This window comes from Phocoena sinus, chromosome 3, assembly GCF_008692025.1.
Source record: "Phocoena sinus isolate mPhoSin1 chromosome 3, mPhoSin1.pri, whole genome shotgun sequence".
Taxonomy (NCBI): domain Eukaryota; kingdom Metazoa; phylum Chordata; class Mammalia; order Artiodactyla; family Phocoenidae; genus Phocoena; species Phocoena sinus.
This window is the reverse complement of record NC_045765.1, coordinates 100,406,843-100,430,484: the sequence shown is the minus strand read 5'-3', so window position 1 is coordinate 100,430,484 and position 23,642 is coordinate 100,406,843. Positions and strand designations below refer to the sequence as shown.

The 23,642-nt window shown below is 36.7% G+C and overlaps 1 protein-coding gene across 1 annotated transcript in view; it reads left to right on the top strand.

The window, feature by feature from the left end:
* ADGRV1 (adhesion G protein-coupled receptor V1) overlaps positions 1–23,642 on the top strand; it is a 533,314-nt gene that overhangs the window by 106,723 nt on the left and 402,949 nt on the right. The window contains exons 38-49 of the mRNA XM_032627062.1: positions 3,270–3,363; positions 6,467–6,545; positions 6,650–6,788; positions 7,433–7,574; positions 8,603–8,865; positions 10,969–11,144; positions 11,939–12,063; positions 14,703–14,860; positions 14,951–15,097; positions 15,432–15,539; positions 18,601–18,865; positions 19,610–19,732. Of these exons, the coding sequence (XP_032482953.1) occupies positions 3,270–3,363; positions 6,467–6,545; positions 6,650–6,788; positions 7,433–7,574; positions 8,603–8,865; positions 10,969–11,144; positions 11,939–12,063; positions 14,703–14,860; positions 14,951–15,097; positions 15,432–15,539; positions 18,601–18,865; positions 19,610–19,732 (1,819 nt within the window). The remainder of the gene's footprint in view (positions 1–3,269; positions 3,364–6,466; positions 6,546–6,649; positions 6,789–7,432; positions 7,575–8,602; positions 8,866–10,968; positions 11,145–11,938; positions 12,064–14,702; positions 14,861–14,950; positions 15,098–15,431; positions 15,540–18,600; positions 18,866–19,609; positions 19,733–23,642) is intronic.

The window sequence follows — 23,642 nt, the reverse complement described above, 5'->3', positions numbered from 1 at the left end:
CAAAGGATTCATTGGACCAGCAAAGCCATGTAGGTCAGCGACTTAGTTGTTAGGACCGGTTACATTGGAGATAGTGAGAAACTCACTAGAGGCTGATGGTATAAAATGTGATTATGGTCAAACTTAAAGTAGTCATTTCTGACTGAAATTGTGTTTTAAATGATTTTTCATGATGGGAAATCTTGTGTTGTTTTGGGACTTAGTGTTTCAACTACCTAAATTCATTTCCAAGAAGTTTATGAAAATAGTACATATGGAGAGGGTAGGACATGGTGTGTGGGGTGGAGGGGTAGGGGCAGGGAGAAAGAGAGAGAATGAATATTGCCTTAGAAAAATAATTTTCAGTTACTATGTATTTTGGGGTTCTATTTTTTCAAGTTTTAATTTTCTCAGAGGCCTTTTACTTTTACAAAATTATAAGTACTGTAAACCATCTACCATCTGAAATCAGTAATTCTTATTTTGTTGATTACTGTGGCACTGTGACCTAATATGGTAGTATGAGAACTCTAAAGCTGAAAGATGAAGGGTAATGTTATTTCAGTACGTGACATACAACACAAGGTTCCATAAAACTTTAAGGTAAGTCTTCTTCCAAATATATAATCTATTAATGTAATTGAATACAAATAAATGGATTATTCCTTAGATACGTTAGTTTTTTGTTGTTGTTGTTGTTTTTTGCGGTACGCGGGCCTCTCACTGTTGTGGCCTCTCCCGTTGCGGAGCACAGGCTCCGGACGCGCAGGCTCAGCAGCCATGGCTCACGGGCCCAGCTGTTCCGCATGTGGGATCTTCCCAGACCGGGACACGAACCCTTGTCCCCTGCATCGGCAGGTGGACTCTCAACCACTGCACCACCAGGGAAGCCCAATACGTTAGTTTTTAAAGCAGAAAATATATAGCTACCTTCAGAGGTCTGGTTTACAGTCTTGTTTTATGAACACAAGGTTTCAAAGTTTCCTTTTTTCTCCCCAGGTTTTTGCAGTCGTTTCTGTTCTCAGAGTAGCACAAGATTAAGAGACTGCAAGCCTGTATTTACAGAAATAAGCCAGCCTGGGGCATGATAGGGGAGAGTTCTTGCATGGAGGTGGGGAACAGTGCGGGTAGGTTGGGGACAGTTCCTTTTACATCACTGATTCTGTAACTCACATTTGTCCCTGTTTTACAGAAGATAGAAACTGTGACCTTCATTTTCTTATTTTTTCACATGCCAACACATCTCCATTGAATACAATGAAGAGAGAGGTGTATGTACTGATATTATATATTCATATATATACATTGGGTTTCTGTGTCACAATATTGTTGGCTGTCTGGTTACTACTGATGTGGGTTTTGCTCGTCCTCATGTTTTGAGCAGCTGCCTTATTAGTGATTAATAGTAATATTGTATTAAAATTAACCATCACAAATATCTGTCACTTTGTAGGGACTCTCTCTAGGCCAGGTACTCCATACACATTATTTTTAATCATTATTAAAATCCCCAAAGTAGCAGTTACTTCCCTCATTATAAAGATGCCAGAATTGAGGCCTTAAAATTTAAGTAACTCACCTAAAATTACAGAAATTTGGTACTAGGTCTCTTTGACTGAAAAGCCTATATTTTTCCTATAGTATTATTCTATTCCTCATTCTAATCATTGGATTAGAATCATTTTTTTAAGGTAATTAAAAAGGTAATTAAGGTAATTAAAAAATTTAGCTCTTATTATATTTAAGGTATACTAAGTTTGTATATTTATATAATTGGTTTACATATTATATTAGTCCAGGTAAAAAATGATATAATATTAGCAGTTTCATGTGGTTCAACCTAATAACCTATACAACTAGGTGTAAGTTTAATAATTTTATGTTTCTTTAAAAATTTCAGCTTTACTGAAGTATAATTAACCAGCACTGTATGGTAAACTTACGTAGAATCTAAAAAATATATAAAATTATAAGATATTTGAAGTGTCTGTTCTGTTGATTTGATATATGTTTACATTGTGAAAGAATTCCCCACACCTAGTTAATTAACACATCCATCACCTCATGTATTTATCTTTTTTTGTGTGTGAGAACATTTAAGTTCTGTTGTCCCAGCAAATTTAAATTGTACAGTACAGTGTTGTCAACTATAGTCACCATGTTTTACCTTAGATCCTCAGGCCTTACTCATCTTATAGCTGAGTTTGTACTGTTTTACCAATCCCTCCCTATTCCCCCTGCAACCCCAGCCCAGCCACTGGCAACCAGTTTTCTGTCCTCTGTTTTTCGCGTATGACTTTATTTTAGATTCCACACCGTGCAGTATGTCTTCCTCTGTCTGGCTTATTTTCCTTAGCATGATGCCCTCAGGGTCCATCCGTGTTGTTAAAAATGGAAGGATTTCCTTCTTTCTTGTGGCTGAATAATATTCCATTTTATATATATACCACATCTTATCCATTCATCTGTTGATGGACACTTGGGTTGTTTCCATAACTTTGCTGCCGTGAATAATGCTGCAGTGAACATGGGAGTGCAGATACCGCTTCACTATTGTGTTTTCATTTCCTTTGGATAAATACCCAGGTGTGGGATTGCTGGTAGTTCTATTTTTAAGTTTCTGAGGAACCTTCATATTGTTTTGCACAGTGGCTGCACCAATTTACATTCCCACCAACAGTGTGAAGGGTTCTTCTTTTTCCACATTCTCACCAACACTTCTCTTGTCTTTTTGATAATAGCCATTCTAATAAATGTAAGGCGAGGTCTCATTGTGGTTTTGACTTGCATTTCTATGAGGATTAGTGATGTTGAGCACCTTTTAATGTACAGGTCGGCCGTTTGTATTTCCTCCTTGGAAAAATTTCTATTCTGTCCCTCTTCACTTTAAATCAGATTATTTGTTGTTTTGCTATTGAGTTGTATGACTTTTTTAGATAAATTTTGGATATGTATGATTTGCAAATATTTTCTCCCATTCCGTAGGTCGCCTTTTCTTTTGTTGATGTTTTCTTTTGCTGTACAGAAGCTTTTCAGTTTGATATAGTCCCGCTTGTTTATTTTTGCTTTTATTGCTTTTGCTTTTAGTGTTAAATCCAAAAAAATCATTGCCAAGACATGTTTATTTTTTCTGATTTAAATCTTTTCTACTCTATGTTTGCATTTTATGTTTTCTGTATACTATTTAAATATATATATTTATATTTAAAAGATAATTTTTCAAAACAGCTTGTAAGGTAATTAATTTGAGAGCATAATTATAGATAATTTAATGGGTGTAATTTTTGCAGGACGATGTACCAGAACTAGAAGAATATTTCCTTGTGAATTTAACTTATGTGGAACTTATCATGGCTCCTTTAACTTCATTTCCTCCTAGACTAGGTATGATGGGCTTTTTTGTTTGTTTCTGTTTACTCACTGCAAACGAAGTAAAGTTTCTTCATTTTTTAATCAGAAGTGATCATTGTGAAGTTTGCTAATGTCAGCTATATGTGTAAATATGTGAGCTTTTAGATTTATTTAAATTTAAAGACCATCGTATATTGTAGCTTTGTACATTGGACAGCATAAAGAAATTTAAAAATTGTGTGATGCTTTTTAAACATTACAGTTATTTTATAACCAGATTTGTAATCTTCAAAATAGAATTAGTTCTTATGAAGGCATTTTCCTTTTAAAATTTAATTTGCTATTTTCATTAGATCTCCAAACTCTCAGATGTTTTTATTTTCTCTTAGATTGAGTAGGGTGTTTGTTTGCTGTGTTCTCTGCTTCTTTTTTGACTTTTTATCTCTTTCTTTTCATGCTTTAGAAAAGACTCAGTTAATTCATTACAGACTGAAAGGTAAAACTTGAACCTTAGTACAACTTTATGTAGATTACTTTAAAAAGATATATTCCTATTATTAAAACACAAACTCTTGCTTACGATTTGGACATTTGATATTGGAAATTTTGTCTGCAAGTTTTAGGTGTGACGGCCTAGTGGGGGTTGGTGGTGAGTTGTCCTGAAATAGCCTGCTCCCCATCCCTTGGTTAGAACAGCGGTCCCCAACCTTTTTGGCAACAGATACCGGTTTTGTGGAAGATAATTTTTCCAAGGACCAGGGTGGGGGTGGGGATGGTTTTGGGATGATTCAAGCATATTACGTTTATTGTGCACTTTATTTCTATTATTATTACATTGTAATATATAATGAAATAATTATAGAACTCACCATAATGCAGAATCAGTGGAAGCCCTGAGCTTGTTTCACTTGCTACTCACTGATACTTTTTTTTTTTAACATCTTTATTGGAGTATAATTGCTTTACAATGGTGTGTTAGTTTCTGCTTTATAACAGAGTGAATCAGCTATACATATACATACATCCCCATATCTCCTCTGTCTTGCATCTCCCTCCCACCCTCCCTATCCTACCCTTCTAGGTGGTCACAAAGCACCGAGCTGATCTCCCTGTGCTATGTGGCTGCTTCCCACTAGCTATTTTACATTTGGTAGTATATATAAGTCCATGCCACTCTCTCATTTCGTCCCAGCTTACCCTTCCCCCTTCCTGTGTCCTCAGGTCCATTCTCTACATCTGCGTCTTTATTCCTGTCCTGCCGCTAGGTTCTTCAGAACCACTTTTTTTTTTTTTTTTAGATTCCATATATATGTTAGCATACGGTATTTGTTTTTCTCTTTCTGACTTACTTCACTCTGTATGACAGACTCTAGGCCCATCCACCTCACTAAAAATAACTCAATTTTGTTTCTTTTTAAGGGTGAGTAATATTCCATTGTATATATGTGCCACATCTTCTTTAACTGATAGGGTTTTGATATTAGTCTGCAAGCAATTGATTTATTATGATCTCTGTGTAGTCAAACCTCTCTGCTAATGATAATCTGTATTTGCAGCCACTCCCCAGTGCTAGCATCACTGCCTCAGCTCCGCCTCGGATCATCAGGCATTAGATTCTCACAAGGAGCGCGCAACCTGTATCCCTCGCATGCGCAGTTTATAGTAGGGCTTGCGCTCCTATGAGAATCTAATGCCGCTGCTGATCTGACAGGAGGTGGAGCTCAGGCGGTAATGCGAGCGATGGTGAGCAGCTGTAAATACAGATGAAGCTTCACTCGCTTACCTGCCTGCCGCTCACCTCCTGCTATGTGGCCTGGTTCCTAACAGACCACGGACTGCTACTAGTCTGTGGCCTGGAGGTTGGGGACCCCTGGGTTAGAAGGTGCTCTGGGCAGAGGGAAAATTAGTCTGAGTTAAAGGGGGAGAAGCATGGCCCAGAGCAGGGGCCTGAGGAATGGGAGTTCCTCACTCACTTCTGAGGCTCAGTATGACAACTTTGAAAATAGCAAAAGGGAATAATCAGTTTTTAACATATTATTATATTATTACTTGGAAAGTTTCCATTTTTATGCAAAAGAAATATATGATTCCAACAACTAGGCTGTTTACATCAAGCAATTATTACAAGTTAATTATTGTTCACACTAAGAAAACTGACAGAGTACATCATATTTCCTTACACTCAGAGGTAATTTGAATAGTTTAACTTTTGATAAGTGCTTTCTAATGCTCCTGTTTCAAGTGCTTTGTATATTAGTACCATTATTCCTTATGTTTGCCCATTTTATAGATGGGGGAGCTGAGCTAAGTGCCATGCCGAAGTCAAACAGCTAGGAACTGGCGGGACTGGGCTTGTGCTCTGTAGCTTCTAGCTTGATGGGCACAAATCCTGATTTTATATTCTTTCTTCAACGTTGTTGATCCCTTCACTCAGAGAGAATTCCACTTTCCTTACCCATTCTTCACCCAGACAGCTGTCATACGTATCCGAGAGTAAGGTGGACCTTCTGAAATTTAAAAGATAAAGGATGAACATATTAAAGAACAGAACAAAACAGTAACAGGGTTAGTTACTATTTCAAGATTGAATAATGGATATTGGTAACATACTGAGCTTGGTGGACAGAATACAGAATAAAAAGGGATAAGAGAAATTTACTTTAAGCTTAGTCTTTATTCCACCTAACTTTCCTCCATCTTTCCTACCTTCTCAACTTCTGTTTGTTTCCCTGTATCTCTCTGTCTCATTTTCACACCTGTATTTTTCTCTGCAGCACGTCCTGCCTTTCTCTTCCCATTTTTCCCTCCTCTTTCTACTCCTTGTAACTATCCCCATTTTCCTTTCCTCTTGAAATGGATTAAAATAATAGAAATTAACCGTAACTTCAGTTGCTTATTTTATACTGTTCTCAGTTGATTAGATTTCTGTAAGTCAGTGGTTCTTGTTAGCAAAAGTTTCCTCATTCACAAGTTATTAAGTATTTATGTCTTATTTTCTTAAACATCTTTTGAGTAATGTTGGCAATACCTCTATGTTAGGAATTATATAATACCAAAGGTCTTTAAATTCTATATCAACGAATTCTCTTTTTAACTACTTACATTTATTTAAAGGTATGTTTTTGTGCTTTTTCAGATTCAGAGGGCTTGACTGCACAAATTATTATTGATGCCAATGACGGTGCTCGAGGCATGATTGAGTGGCAACAGAGCAGGTAAACCGAAGCCTGCGTAAGAGCCCTTTTCTGAGTTTCAGATTCTCTACTATCTACTGAATAAAAGCTTATAAGGAAAAATGAATGTATTCTTTTTATTATAGATTTGAAGTAAACGAAACCCAAAGAAGTTTAACATTGGTAGCCCAGAGGAGCAAAGGGACTCTTGGCCACGTTTCCTTGTTTGTGTATGCCCAGAATTTGGAAGCACAGCTGGGGCTGGATTACGTCTTTACCCCAATGGTGAACTCATTGAGAATTATAGTGATTTAGGCCCCGTAAATAAGTTAATCTTGAAATAATTAACTACTGTATATTCCATAGTAAATTAGGGAAGAAGATTTCTACATGGTGGAATAGCTCTCTTCACTATTTTGGTAAATTGTATAAATTAAACTTTCAGTACTGTTTTAAAGATTCTTCTGTATTTTACTTCATTCATTATTTTATTGTAATATTTGATACCCACTTCTTATTAATTTACTACCTTATTGCAGTATTTGATACTGGAGAACACACATTATTGTGTTACACAATTTATATCATTAGATGACCTTTCCAGAGTGTTTCTTACGCTTCTTGAAAATGTTAACTCTTCCATTTCTTTGTTTTACTTTACCGAAACACCTTTAGTGTTTGAAAATGTTCATCTTGTCTCTTCGTGCCTTTTACTGCTTAGTCAAATGTTTCCTTTCTTCCTCCACAACTTCTACTTTTTAAACTTAATATTGTAAGTTTAAATAAAAAGAGATCATGGAAAAGTAAGGGGAAAATCCTGTAAATAGGTTAGTTCACATTCAAAAGTATATTGTATTTATTTCCAAACATTTAAAAAAAACTCAGAGTGTATTTAAATATAATACTGCTACTTTTACTTTTTTGACCAGATTCTTCATTTTGCTAATGGAGAAAGGTATAAACATGTTGACATCATGATTCTTGATGATGACATTCCGGAAGGAGATGAAGCATTTCAGCTGATTTTAACAAATCCTTCTCCTGGACTGGAGCTGGGGGAAAATATTATAGGTAGTTGATGATTTCTTATACACAGCTCCTTTTCACCCCTTCACTCCTGAGTGAGCCACAGGCTATGGGTGATGCACTGACACCATCCGCCGCAGTCACACATTAGCATTTTACAATTTTTTTCATGTAGGTCTTACTTTTTTACTTTGATTGCTAGGTATTGTTGCTATTATGAACGAGGTCCGTTTTTATTATATTTTTAAATGGTTATACCTGATATATAGAGGTATTACAATAATCTTTTTGAATGCATGCTCCAAAGCAGACTTCCTAGCTTTGAGTACCAGTACTGCCACATCCTAACTTGTGAATTTCCACAGATTGCCTGTCTGTGCTTCAATCATCAGTTCTTAAAATGAGAATGATAATATAATCAACCCCATAGGGTTATTGTGAGAATTAAATGAGTTAATAATATAGGTTAAGCAACTTGTAAGATCTCAGTAGTATTAGTTGTTGTTTCGGCTATTATTATTAACATTATTAGTAGTGGTGGTAGAAAGTAGAAAGCTCTTGATTTCTGAAGGTTACTCACCTTATATTTTAAACTCTTATAATAGTTCTAACAATTTTTTTCTCTTGCCTTTTCTAAGAAGACAATCATGATGTCTAGAAAATAGTGACAGTCTTGGCAATTCCTTTCCATTGCTTTTATACCTGTTACCGGCCTGTTAGCTCCAGGACGATGCTGAATAACAGTAGCAGTGATGACAGGCGTCATTGTCTTGTTCTGTTTTTAGTGGCAACCCTTCTAATGTTTCAACATTAAGTTTAATACTTTCTATTGGCTTCTGAGACATACCACTTCATCAGGTTGAGGAAGCTGTCTTTTATTTCAAGATTACTAAGTGTTTGTATTTATATCATGAGTGAATGTGGAATTTCATTAGGTGTCTTTTAAAATTTCTCTTGTTTTTAAGATGATCTAGAAAAGAGTTGGCCTGGTTTACAATGAAACATGCACATGCTTCTCACTACTTACAACCCATTCTATTTTCATTTATTGTTTTAATATTTTTATTTGACAGCCTTAATCACTGTCCTTGCTAATGATGATGGCCCTGGAGTTCTAGCATTTAACAACAGTGAGCACTTTTTCCTACGAGAACCGACAGCTCTCTACATCCAGGAGAGTGTGGCAGTGTTGTACATTGTTCGGGAACCTGGACAGGGACTGTTCGGAACTGTGACAGTTCAGTTCATTGTGACAGAAGTGAATTCTTCAATGGAGTCGAAAGATCTGACTCCTTCCAAAGGCTATATTGTTTTAGAAGAAGGTGTTCGTTTCAAGGTACAGGATGAACCTTTACTGAGAATGAATGATTAATAGTTACAAAATAATTTTCTTCTGGAGGAGCACCCTAGATCTTAGAAAGAAAAAAAAAAATCCAGGGGCTTCCCTGGTGGCGCAGTGGTTGAGGGTCTGCCTGCTGGTGCATGGGACACGGGTTCGTGACCCGGTCTGGGAGGATCCCACATGCCGCGGAGCTGCTGGACCCGTGAGCCATGGCCGCTGAGCCTGTGCGTCCGGAGCCTGTGCTCCGCAACGGGAGAGGCCACAACAGTGAGAGGCCCATGTACCGCAAAAAAAAAAAAAAAAGAAAAATCCAGCTTAGGTGATAGGTAAAGACGTGATTAGATTACCACGTGAAAGTGCTCTAGTGCTGTATTGTCTACATAGAGTGCAACCGGAGAAATTTGCTCCATTAATAGAGTAGTGGAATGCGCAAATAATAAAGAAAATATGCATATTGCTGCTTTAAGTGTTAAGTATATTTAAATGGCATACTTCACTTTATATTGTCTATAAATCATAAACTAAAAGAAACTCCAAGCCGTTCATTGCAGTCATTAAGCTATAGCCAGTCATTCTTTTGCCACATTTTCATTAAACAAAATACAACTGCTTCCTTCAGACTGCTTATTTGAGAAGCAAATATCCTTTGTAAACAGGAATAGCTTATTGGGGGAAAAATGCTGGATTTGGGATTAATCATAAATGTGAACTATACTTGTAGACGTTTACCTTCTGAAACTTCTATTTCTGTATATTAGTAATTTTCTGTTCCTACTACTAAATTTTATTTTTAAGACACAGTTTAAGTTTAAAATAACTAATTGTATTAGCTTAAGATATTTTTTAAGCCAGCTATATAAAGTATAATTCTAAAATAATATACTTTAAACTATTTCATCTAAAAGCAGTCCACCTAATTATTAATTTTATTTATGATCAGTTTGTATAAACTTCCATACATTTTTGAATTCATATTCAGTTGCATGTCTAATTTTTTCATGTTTCTGGAAATTTAGAACCTTTAATTGATTTATTCAAGGACACATCTTGATATAGATAAAAAGAATTCAAATTTGAAGTATTTTATGAATTTGCTATTTTTTTACATTCACATGCCTTTTTTAAAAGTTTTAAATTTTATTTCATTTAATTTTTTGTATATTTTAAATTTATTATATTTGTATTGTGTTTTATTCTTAAAAGACTCTTTTTCAAAGTGTGTTTAAAGACCTTTTGGTTCATTAGGCAAATTAAATTTTAGAGCAAATTGGATTAAATCGATTTTTCTCTCACCCACAAAATTATCTTTTTCTCCACATGTTTTTATTCTGAGGTATAAGCAGTAAAATATAAAAATCTTAAGCGTATGGCTCAGTGACTTTAAAAATATGTATACACCAGTGTAACAACCACTTGGATTAGTATATTAAACATTAAACAAACCATCACACAGAAGTTTCCTTCTTGTCCCTTACCCTCCCCAGAGGAAAGTGCTTTCTGGTTTCTGTCACTGAAGACTCATTTGCTAATTCTTGAACTTCTTATAAATAGAACCATACAGTATGTATTCTTTTCATGTCTGACTTCTTTTGGTCAACATCATTTTTGGTTGCACACATGAGTAGTTGGTTCTTTTTTTATTGCTCAGTACATTTCATTGAATAGACCACTGTTTGTTTATCCATTCTTCTGTTGATAAACATGTGGGTTGTTTCTGATTTGTGCCCGCTGTGGCTATACTGCTTTTTAAGAGTGAATTCTAGGCTAGAAACAAGACTTAATGCAGTTACATAGCCAGGGCAGGATAAAGCAGTAGCAAAAATGAAGATCTAAATTTAATTTTTTAATCTCAGTGATGTTTTCAAATGCCATAGATTTTATTTTTAGACATTTCAGTTAGACTGTGTCACAGTGTTGATAATCTTGAAAGTTGTAACTTGAAACAGTTGTAACTATTACTTTATGAGGATCAGTATTAAAGTAAAAACGAGGTACTGTTTTCCAAAAATACTATTTTGTTGTCATAAATGTTTAGCAAATTACTCTGTATGTGTGTTGCTGAATTCTAGTAACTTTATCTTTTGATTGTGTTTTCAGGCCCTACACATATCAGCCATATTGGACACGGAACCAGAGATGGATGAGCATTTTGTCTGTACCTTGTTTAATCCGACTGGAGGTGCTAGACTAGGGGCCCGTGTTCAAACCCTGATAACAGTTTTGCAAAACCAGGCCCCTTTGGGGCTATTCAGTATCTCTGCAGTTGCAAATAGGTATAATTTATTCGTAAGGAAATTGTTACTTCTGAAGCTAAGTAGGAAATAACTTTTGACATAAAGAAAATGCAGAAGAAAACTGATCTCTGACTCTCGTAATGGGGACTTTTAAAATGAGCTCTAGCAGATAGATCGAGAGAGGCCATATGCCCTCTCATAATAGGGAGCATCAAAAACCTAATCATGTGCTGTACAATGGTGTCATTAGAATTCTTATTTTCTCAGAATCCACACTTTCAGGTAAAAGCACTATTTTGTGTTTTCAGTAATAATAAAAAGCAAGAAATAGTTTAACTTATATTTAGCTGCTCAAACCAAATGAATGACTCTTCAAACATATATTAACATGATTATAGTTTAAAAATTCCCTCTGGAAACTGACAAATTTTTTTTATATCTTATAAATATTCTAATAGATCTAGTTTTATTAATATGTCAAGAATTTCCTGATTCATTTTTTCTCTGTAAAATGTTTTTAGTTTATGTGAGAAGAAACTTAAGAATGACAAAGCTTTATTTATTTTAGAATATGTAGTGTGAAGTTACTGACCCTCAGTATTTTCTTACTATCATAAGTATCAGATAATAGTGCTTTTTAAATGTCTTCATAAATGAATATTTTTGAGCTCTAGAGTCTAGCCTTCCTCCTGTATAAAATTTGTGGTTGGATGTCACCTTGACTTGCATAAATTTAAAAGTGTATTAAATATATACTAGCAATGTGATGTAGGTATTTAACATGTAGAAATTACATGCTTTTTCTGCTTTCTGCAACTGTTTGTTTCTTTTAGAGCCACCTCTGTAGACACTGAAGAAGCCAACAGGACTGTATATTTAAATGTGTCACGTACTAATGGCATTGATTTAGCTGTGAGTGTGGAGTGGGAGACAGTTTCTGAAACAGCCTTTGGCATGAGTACGTTTAGTTTCTTATAAAAACAAAATTCTATAATCAAGAAAGATTGCATGTATAAGATTTACATTTTCCCCCATGAATTGTATCTTACAAATCTGTTGAAAATGGAGAACAGATATCTAATTCTTTTACTGCATTCACAGATATTTGTTGAATGCCTGTCCTGTGACAGGCATGGTACTGAACTCATGGAACTTAGAATTTAGGGGGAGACAGAAATAAATAAGTAAAAATCAATGTGTAGTTTGAGTATAATAAATGTTTTAAAGGTCAAGTTCTAAGTGTTGTGAGAACATCAAGGAATGCTTCCGAGGGGAATCATTGTTTGAACTAAGACTTAATGATGAGTAGGGATTATGCAAAGACTTGAGTTGGAGGAACATAGAAGAGAAAGCGGGAAGCTATCAAGGTAGAAGTCTAGAGTGGGCACTGGGTTTAGAAATAAGGGGGAGTGCTGAGTTTGGAGAGCTAGATAAGACTAGATCATTCAAGAACTTGAAGAATATATCACATACATTAGTCTTTATCTTAGGGTTATGGAAAGTCTCTGAGTGGTCTAGGCATGAGGGAGGGTTCCTATGTATAGATGTGGGGTGGTCTGATCACATTTGCACTTGGAAGGTATCATTCTTGGTGCCAGGTAAAGAATGGATTGGCACAGGAGAAATTAGAGGATGAAGGGAGACAAGCAAAAGGGCAACAGATGATGGTAGCTTGGACTGGGTGATGGACTGGATGTGAAGAAGGTACCTGAGATGACTCTTACGTTTCTAGCTTGTGCAGTTGGATGGAAATTCATGCCGTTCAGTAAGAAAGGGAGTGCCTAATGGAAACAAGGTGTTACTTTGGTGAGGGGAGTAAAATATTTGAATTTGAGTTAACTTTTTAGAAGATATTTCTCTAGACTCAAAAGAAGATCTCTGCTGGAGAGATAAATTTGGGAACCTTTAGCAGGCATATTGTTTTTAAAGTCATGGAAGTTGACGTAAAAACCTGGAAAGCGAGGATGAAGATAGGGAAGAGGACTCAGACTGAGTCAAATTGAATGACTAGGGAGAGGAGAAGGGGACTTCAGAGACCTGGTGAGAAACCCAGGGGAATGCAGGATTGCAGGCAGCAGTGAAAGAGCGTTTTAAAAAGAAAGGAGTGGTAAATCGTGTCAGTTGCTGGTGAGAAGTCCAGTAAGATGAGGACTGAAAAAATACTCATTGTCATTAGCAATGTAGAAGACATAAAATCACAAGAGCTATTTGTATAGAGGGATGTGGACCGAATAACATTTTGAGTGGAAGTGAGAGAATGCAGGCCTCAAATATGTACAACTAGTTCAAGAAGTTTGGCTGAGAAGGGGAGGATCTAGTTAGAGTAGTGATGGGGTGTAGGAGTCAGGGTTTTTGTTTATTTATGTAGTTTGAAGAGACCTAAGCATGTGTAAATGCTGATGGAAAAGGCCTGGTAAGTAGAGAAGGACTGAATATTTAGAAGAGAAATGATAATTAATAGTGAGACAATGGCCTGGAAGCCAGGAAGAGATGGGATCCAAAAAAGAAAGATTATGGTTTCTAATTCAGAGTTATCTCATTATAGTTTGGGTTCTGCATGTGTTTTGTGGAAGTGCTTGTGGGAGTATGTGTTGGAGGTTCTTAAATGTCAGCAGGCATTGTTTATTCTTCATTCACCATCTTCCGGAATTACGGTAGGGGAGGATTTGACCATGTGGTCCACTTCAGTGCAAAACATTGAGACTCTTAATGCAAAAGCTGTAGTGTGCCTTTAAAAGGTGGCAAAGCAGGAATCTAAAATATTGGATTTCTAGGACAGGATATCACCAATGGATAGTACATAAAAGGCACTGACATTATGACTTCATCAACTGGTAATCTAAAAATGATCAATAATTTACAAGGAGCCTAGGTTTCAACTTTGACATTTGTTCTTGGTGCATCATGTTCACACCATTAACTAAAGTTTAAAAAGAACTAACTTTCTATGGGAAACTGTCATGATAATAGAACACACAAGGTGTTTTAAAGGTATTCTTCATTAGGCAGGAATTTTTTGTTTCTGTCTTTGTTTAGTTGTAGCACAGAATTTTAGGACATGTACCTGTTATAGCAGGCTGATAAAACTTGATAGCTACTTGCAGTAGGTGAATCTGCTTTGGCATTCTTAAAATATACAACATGTAAAGTTAGAAATCATTGGATGGGAGTAGTTTCAAATTAATAGTGTAAGTTTTAAAAACTTATCATTTGCAGGTTTCCATAAAAGGTGTTTATTATTTCTAAATTTCTGTTATATTTTCATCATCTTTATGAAAGCTGATAAAAATCATACTGAACGTATTTCCTTTTAAAGTATAAGTTCAGTATTTATTTATAAATATACCCTGGAAAAAAGTCTTTGTGGGTTTAGAGCACAGTGTTAACAATTTTCCTTGTCTTTGGGTATTGATATTTTTAGTTACTATCTATTTTGAAGTTCTCTAGTTTGTCTCTTCTCTTTCTCGTACACATACACTTACCATGGAAGCATTTTCACTTCTAGTAACAAACTCACTAGTTTCACTATTTAAACAATAAACAGAATAAAGTTTGGAGAGGATTTTACAGAAGCAAATCACGATTTATGTTTTTCAGGGGGAATGGATGTTAAGTTTTCTATATTTCAAAGTTTTTTGGATGCATCGGCTTCTGGCTGGTGTTTCTTTACTTTGGAAGATTCAGTATATGGTATAATGTTAAGAAAATTGTCTTCTACTGTTTACCGATGGCAAGGGATTTTTGTTCCACTTGAGGTAAACATCACTTATTTTATGGTACACAAACTATAATGTACATATAGATTTTGGATGCCCCGTGAATTACTGTTATTCCTTGTTTCCTAGGATTTACATATAGAAAATCCTAAAACTTGTGAGGCCTTTAATATGGGTCTTTCCCCCTACTTTGTGATTACTCATGAAGAAAGAAATGAAGAAAAGCCTTCTGTTAACAGTGTGTATACATTCACATCTGGATTCAAATTATTCCTGGTAAAAAAAACACTTCACTTTTTTTTGTAGATTGCTTTATTTAAAAGAAAAATCAGATTCTTGAGATTGAGCTAAATAGAAGATAGTGTATGTTCTATGTTAATGTGATAAGGGGTTTTTGGCAAATTGATACACATTTTAGCAAGGCGTCTTAATCCAGGGATATTTTGGTCTCTCTTGAAATGACATCTGGATATGCATACCTGGGGATCAGAATGATTTTTCAAGTTTTGAACTTCAAATATTTACTCAGACTATTAACTGTAATTCAGAGCTTTTCTTAGTTAAATTTTCCTTTAAATTTTTTATTCTCACTGTTCTGTCTTCCTTGCAGGTACAAACAATCACTATTTCAGAAAGTTCTCAAGTAAGATATTTTACTTCAGACAGTCAAGATTATGTAATTGTTGCAAGTCAAAGTGATGATTCTGAATTAACTCAGGTTTGATTCTTTTAAAATGAATTTTTTTAATGCCATAATTGAAACACATCAAAGATGTAGTCTGTAGGTTTAGTATAAAAGAAAACCATAATTTGATTATGGTAACGTAGTAAAAAGAATATAGATATTGATTAGTCATAGTTAATTTTTAAATGATAGAGTTTTGAATATTATATTGTCTTCAAGAACCAGAGCAAGTATAATAATAAGCATGAACATTTAATTAGATTTTAATTGCATTGGAAAACATGGAGAAAAATCACACAACTGGATAGATGGTATCACTAAAAATTCATGATTAACATTGCCAGATAGACACACAGTTACTCCAGAAATCCCGTATTTCTCTAGTAAACTATATCACAGTGTCTTAATAATATTTATTTGATAATTTTTGTCACTCCTCAGATTCCCATACCTGCTTCTCATCTCTTCACTTTCAGCTCATGACTTTGTTGAAATGAAAGCTACCAGAAAGATTACTCATCTTCCCAACACCAAATTCAGAAACTGTCTTGAAAACCAGTCTTATTCCTGCCTCCTGTTACAATGGCAGAAGTGTTTCTTCTATATAAGACAGGCACCTAACATAGGCTCCCCTCTTGCCTTCATAAGGGTCAGTTATTCCCTCTAGTGCCACCGTAACTAGCATCTCTCTCTCTCTGTAGGATTATTACAGTCAGCATAAATGCAGGATTTCCAAGCTTAAAAAGTGATTTCTCTTCTGATCTTATCTCCCTTTTCTTCCTGCTTCATTTCTTTTATCCCCTCTATATTGATACCTTGAAAGAATTTTCTACTTGCTTTGCAAACTTCTTCATGGTCACCAGTGACAGCTGGGTTGCAAATACAGTGGGTATTTTTTTCTGTCATTATTTTGCATTGCTTCCCATCTGCACTTGACAGTCACCTCATCCTCAAATTTAAACCATCTCTTCTCTTGATTTTTGAACTACCACACAGATTTTCATTCTTTCTTTCTGTGTCTCCTTCTCAGTCTCCAATGCCACTTCTCCCTTTTCTGAACTTAGATATCTTGAAGTTTTTCAGGTTCAGTTTTGGTTCACATTTCTTTTTTCTTTCTCTTCACTCACTCTGAGTACTTTTATCAGTCCTATGGCTTTAAATATCAACTATAGGGTGTCTTCCAAATTTATCAGTAGCCTTTCCTGTGTACTCTAGATTTTGTGTCTAACTACCTGTTGGCATGTACACATAAATATGTTCTAGGTATCTAAGATTTAACATATCTCAAATTAAACTGTAGATTTTCTCTATGAAACTCGTTTCAGGTGTTTGCTTTCATCTCGGGAAATAGTAACCTCATAAATGCAGTTGCTTGAGATAGAGTGCTGGGTTGTATCTTTTTAAAAAAATATTTATTTATTTATGTTTGGCTGCGTTGGGTCTTTGTTGCTGCGCGCGGGCTTTCTCTAGTTGAGGTGAACCAGGGCTACTCTTTGTTGTGGTGCACGGGCTTCTCATTGCAGTGGCTTCTCTTGTTGTGGAGCACAGGCTATGGCGTGCAGGCTTCAGTAGTTGCAGCACGTGCACTTAGTAGTTGTGGCTCGCGGGCTCTAGGGCACAGGCTCAGTAGTTGTGGTGCACGGGCTTAGTTGCTCCACGGCATGTGGGATCTTCCCGGACTAGGGATCGAACCCATGTCCCCTGTATTGGCAGGAGGATTCTTAACCACTGTGCCACCAGGGAAGTCCATATCTTTCTTGATTTCTGCTGATTATTCATTCCCATCTAATTTATTATTAAGTGTTTTTGATTATATCTCCTGATACTATTTTGAGTACAGATGTTTCTTTCCATCTCTGCTTCTTCTTCCCTAATCTAGGTCCCCATCACTTCTCACCGTGCTAGTAGAATAGTCTCCTAGCTGGTCTCCAAAATTCTCTGATCTCCTCAGATCCATGTTTCAAGTAGCTGGAGTAGTCTTTTAAAAATATTAATTCATGTTGCTCCTCATTTTGAAATTATTCAATGATTTCCAATTATGTTTGGAATAACTTCTAAATTATTTAATATGGACTGTAAATAGGATAACCATATGTCCTTATTTGCCCACCACCCTGCTGGGTTGTGCCTGTTGTCCTACAATGATTAAGACTGTCTCTTTCACTCTCTAAAGCATCCCTGTGTTAAATTATATGGGCACCTTAACAAAAGGTACCTCTCCAGTATTATCTTCATTCCCCCAGTGCTGTCAACTGCATTCTAGCTGCACCGGTCTTCATTCAGGTTATGACAAACTTCTTCTGCATTAGAAACTTTGTCATGTCATTCTTTCTAATTTTATTTCCTAGGACATTCATAATTCTCTATCATACCTTCCTAATTGTTGAGTACTTGTCTCAGTTTAGTAGTCATACATTTATTTAATGATTGATGTATTTATTGTTTGCCTTTCCATAGTAGTTAATAAGATCCATAAAGGAAGAAGTGATTCTGTCCCTTACTTCTTGCATAATGCTTGGCTTATATAAGATTCCCAGTTTTTACTGAATAAATATAATTCTTTGTGAAATTGACCGGATGGCATAAGAAATCAGGTAGATTCAGGGTTTTCTTTCAGTTTAAAATACATGAACACTCACCTGAAACCTTGTATGCAGTGCCACCTTCAGGACTAAAAAGTTTAGGTGTTTTTCTTTATATTCTATTGCTTGAGCAGTGGGTAATGATAATACAGCTTTAGAAAGTTTCTTATCTCACTCTGAATTTTTCATATTTAAATAAATTTTCTCCTATTTTTGGCTTCCCCTTCTCTTGCTGTCACCCACCCCTGCCCAGATGTATATTTGAAATTGATTTATTTTCAAATAACTTCTCTTTCGTTCTCTGTGTGTGTCCTCAGGCACACACACATACACACACAGATAAAAAGAGGGAGAGAGCAATGAGAGAGGATCAGTTTTGATATTTTCTCATTTATGAAAGTATCTTCCTAACTAAGTTAAGGGGTCTAGGAGAGTAAACGTGATATTGGCTAAATTCTCACAAGTGCTGAATTCCTAGTCATGAGTGTTTTGTGTCTGATCATTCCCTGCAGGTCTTCAGATGGAACGGAGGAAGCTTTGTGTTGCATCAGACACTCCGTGTCCGAGGTGTGCTGAGCATGGCCTCATTCACCAGAGGAGGTGCTATGTTCTTAGCCATTTCCCAGGCTAATGCCAGGTCAAACTCCCTTTTACTCAGGTGGTCTGGAAATGAGTTTATTAACTTTCAAGAAGTTCCCATCAGTGGAACAACACAAGTTGAAGCCTTGACTTCAGGTGATGATATTTACTTAATTTTTGCCAAAACTGTTTTTCCAGGTAAGACGATTTAGTGTTTGCAATGCATACATAGTTGTTATCGAAATTATCTTCCATTCATTTTATGTTCATATGAAAATGCTCTTGTAATAATTTTTTAGCTAATCCATAGTATGTTTCTTGATGGATCTAAGTATTGATTGTCAGCTAACAGATGGATTTTGGGAAAAAAGAAAAACATTTTAAGTGTTGTGTCCATAACCTGTGGGTGTTCTAAACCACTACTTTAAAGATATTAAAATAAAATTGGGGATGGGTGGGTAAAGTAGAAAGAATTATGAAGATTTTACACCCAAGGTACAAACAGGTAACTTTTTATATGGCTATACTTGGGATGCCATGGATAATCTGTAGTGGTAATAAATAGTGCCAAGCAACATTCAATAAGACCATTTAAAAATGTTCTCTGAATACAAATATGCTTTTCTCTGCTTAGTAGGACTTTCATAGGTAAAATGTCAACATTCCTGAAAAATAAAACATTTGTTACTATTTTTTTGATATCAGATCATGATTAATGGTTAAACCATGTATCAATATATACTTCATGTGGTAAATGCAAGAAGACTTGTAAAGTGTTTCCTACTAAATTGTATTTTTGTTTAATTGAATGAATTCTGAGAAATGTCCTAAATTTGTTTCTTTAATAAAGTTTAATATTTTTATTATAGTTTTATTGTGTAATTTTGTCATTTTTTTCTGTAACTTTTGCCTTCAGATTTGCCTTTTATTCTGTTATTGTAGGAGATCAGAATTCAATTGAAATTTTCATCTGGGAGGGAGGACAATCTTCTTTCAGATATTTTCAGTCCCTGGATTTTGCTACTGTTAATAAGATCCACTTCTTCACACCAGCCTCAGGAATAGGTAAGGGCATTTTTAAAAAAATTTTTTATTTATTTATTTTTAGTTGCATTGGGTCTTTGTTGCTGTGCCCGGGCTTTCTCTAGTTGTGGCGAGTGGGGGCTACTCTTCGTTGCGATGTGCAGGCTTCTCATTGCGGTGGCTTCTCTTGTTGTGGGGCACGGGTTCTAGGCGTGTGGGCTTCAGTAGTTGTGGCTCGTGGGCTCTAGAGCGCAGGCTTGGTAGTTGTGGTGCACGGGCTCAGTGGCTCCGCGGCATGTGGGATCTTCCCGGACCAGGGCTCAACCCCGTGTTCCCTGCATTGGCAGGCAGATTCTTAACCTCTGCGCCACCAGGGAAGCCCCCATACGTTTTAATTTTAAAAACAAAACCTTTTGTAAGTAGGGTTTTCATTGCTTTTTTGTTTTTGCAGATCTCTTTAATGTCTGGTTTAATAGTTCGATTCTCATGTTTGCACCTTTTTCAGCCTTTTTCAATAATAGCAGTCATCTGGCCTCTGGAAGATCCCACTGTGCACTCATGAGAGAATGAGAGTGAAGTAGACAAACCGCATCTTAGTATTATTAGGGAAACAGTTTTGACCTCACAGAACCTCTTGGAGGGTCTCAAGGACTCTTAAAGGTCCTTGAACTCACTCTGAGCATTACTGAGGTAGAGAAATCCTTGAAGGCATTTCAAAGGCAGGTGATGATCCAAGGCGTGTTTTTCAACTCCACCTAGCTTCAGTGTGTAGAACATGCTGGGTGCAGTTTGCAGCTGTCCGGGCAAGAGTAGTGGAGAAGGCTTTTTGTGTGGTTAGAGGTGAGGGACTAAAATCAGGAGGACATTAGTAAGAGGACATGTTGATGCATGGGGGTAGTTCAATTCACAAAAGTTAAAAATCTACAGAGGAAATGATGTTGAGAAGAGTAGAGGATTTCGCACAAATACAGGAATCTATTCTTGGGTTTTTCTCTTAGGTGCCGCACTGCTGCTTTCTCTATCAGGTGTTACATACTTTAGGCACTGTCACCTTCAGTCATCTCAACTGCTGATCAGGACTCAGAGATTATTTACCTCATTTTACATGGTAGATTGTTTATCTCATTGTACTTTGCTTCCATGTGTCCTACTCCCCCCTCCTTAGCCCTGCGTCCTCCCAGATGTTCATGCCACGTGCTCCCCTCGCTCTGGACTCTTACATCATTTTCCAGCCTCCACCCCAGGTTTACTCTGCTGACAGTCCTGCGTCTGTCTCTGCTCTGCTCTGCTCATCCTCTTCTTAACTAACTTCCCTTTACATTGTCAGCCTCTGACAGGCCATATAAACCTGTGATGTTACCCTGTGATTTCCAACTCTGTGACTTTCTTATCATTCACTCAACAATTGATTTACTGAATAAATTATGTATCCTTCATCATGTATTTGTTTAGCTTTTGTTTACTTGTCCTTTAATTTTGTGCCTTTATCATTTTTGCTTTCCTTATACCTCAAGTTTTCAAGTGGACTGACTACATCTACTTGAGTCACTTATTATGATTCAAAATAGTTGCTTAATGAATGTTTTTAAGGATGAAGAGTGCTGCCTGAATGGGCCATTAATTGAAGTTATAGAATTCTCTTTAAAGGCTTAAAAAAATAGAATAGGCACTCTTTCTAAAAGAATTTGTGAAAAATTCTGCCAGAGGCTTGTTCCCTTTATTTCTTTTGTTTCTGTGACTTGAGGATGTAGAAATATGAAAAGATTATAGGTAATTATTTAGAATGGCTTATTATAGATGTCCTGAAAGCTGAAATTATGCATTAAATAATATTCAAGGACTTTCTTATTTTGAATGTGTCAAATATTTTATTAAATGTATTAGATTAGAGCCATGACTGTGAGGCTTACATATTTATTCTGGTTAATGGCTTGACAGAGATTATTGGGTAGTGACTGAATTCTTTAAATGGCAGAGGAAGAATGAATATGACAGAGACCGCAAAGACATATAAACCTACCTTCCCCTTCTCCCTTTTCTCCTTCATTATTTAATAGATATTTCTTAGTGCCAGTTATGTGCCCAGCACAGTGGTAGACCCCAAGGAAAAAAGGGTAAGGAAAATCAGGTATAGCCCTTGCCCTGAAGAAGTCCAACATCTAATAGGGAAGAAGGCCATTATATATAATCACACAAGTAAGTTTTTAGGTACAAACAGATAACCACTATGAAAGAATAAAGTACTTGCATAACACGAAATGGAGGGGAGATGAATGACCTGGTCTGAGGGATGCCCAGAAAGCTTTCTTAAGGAAAAAACATTTAATTGTGGACTATAGGATGAGTAGGAGTTAATGAGGCAAAGACTTGAGCATGAGGCAGCCTCTAGGCAAAAGGAGCAGCAGGGGTAAAGAGGTCAGAGTGTGGCAAAGGACCAGGAAGAGGCCAGTGTGGCAGTGAGGGGAGAGTGGTCCAGGGTATAACTGAAGATGTAATCAGATAGGCCAGATAGGGACTTAAAGGGCTATTGTCTTTATCCTGTAAGTATTTGGGTGCCTTTTATGAGAACATAATGAGGAGATGGAAGATAGAAAGAAGGGTTCAGAGAGAGAAAGAGAGAGGGAGACAGACACAGAGACAGATATTGTGTGTGAGAGTGAGTGAGTGTTTATGTGTGTGTGTGTGTGTGTGTGTGTGTGTGTGTGTGTTTTAAAAATGGATTGTAGGGCTTCCCTGGTGGCACAGTGGTTGAGAGTCTGCCTGCCAATGCAGGGGACATGGGTTCATGCCCCAGTCCGGGAAGATCCCACATGCCATGGAGCGGCTGGGCCTGTGAGCCGTGGCCGCTGAGCCTGCGCGTCCGGAGCCTGTGCTCTGCAAAGGGAGAGGCCACAACAGTGAGAGGCCCGTGTACCGCAAAGAAAAAAGAAAAAATGGAATGTTGACTGCCAATAGGAGAAAAGCTTAGAGGCTGGTAAGAGAAAATGTCTGTAGACAAGCTGGAGGCTCTTAGCACAATTCAGACTGAAGATCTTGAATGCTGGAGCTTGGAAAGTGGTAGGTGATACAGGTGCAAAATCAGAGAAGTAGATTAATTCAGAAGCTGTCTCTCAGGTAAAATCCTGGGAGTTGATGATAGATTGCATATGGGGGTAGGTAAGAGTGAATATCAAGGATAAGCCCTAATTTCTGCAACTAATGGATGAGTGGTAGTCCCTTAACTATTATGGTGATCACAGGGAGGAAACCAGGCTTTTGGGAGCAGAGATAATGAGTTTTGTTGGGATAATTTGAAATGCCTTTGAGTCTTGATATTTAGATACCAATAAGTGTTACTGGTTGGAGCTTAGAAGAGAAGCCTAGACCACAGCTACACATTTTATACGTACAGAGGGTCATTTTACTACAGACAGGTGAAATTGTCTAGAAAGAGACTGTGTAGTATGTATGAGAGAAGGGGGCCTTGAACCAAGTTCTGCTGAATTCTACTTTTTAAAGAGAATATATGATAAAGGAGTCAGGAAAAATGGAAATCTATAGCTAACACATGCTGAATGTTTATTATGTCCAAGGTCCTATTCTAGTCCTTTACTTTATCTCATTTAATCCTCAAAGCTCTGTATGCTGCTGGAAAAATTCACCCCTCCCTCCCTAGTCCCTGAGCACTCTCAGTTTCATCAAAACGATTACCTCTGGAAATCATGGCCTTTGGAGATTATTTGTATTAATTCATTACTCTCTTCATCCCTGTTTGATCATCCTAAGAAGACCAGGCCCCCTGGGGATAAAGAGACTGTCTTCCCCATGTGGTCTATGCATGCTGTAGACCATATGAGCCCTAACTGCCAGACCAGATGCTCAACTCACACCTCCCCCAACTCCCCTTCCGTAATGCCCTGTGTATTGTATCTCAGACGTTTGTCAGAATCTTCCCTTCATCTCAATGCTCTGG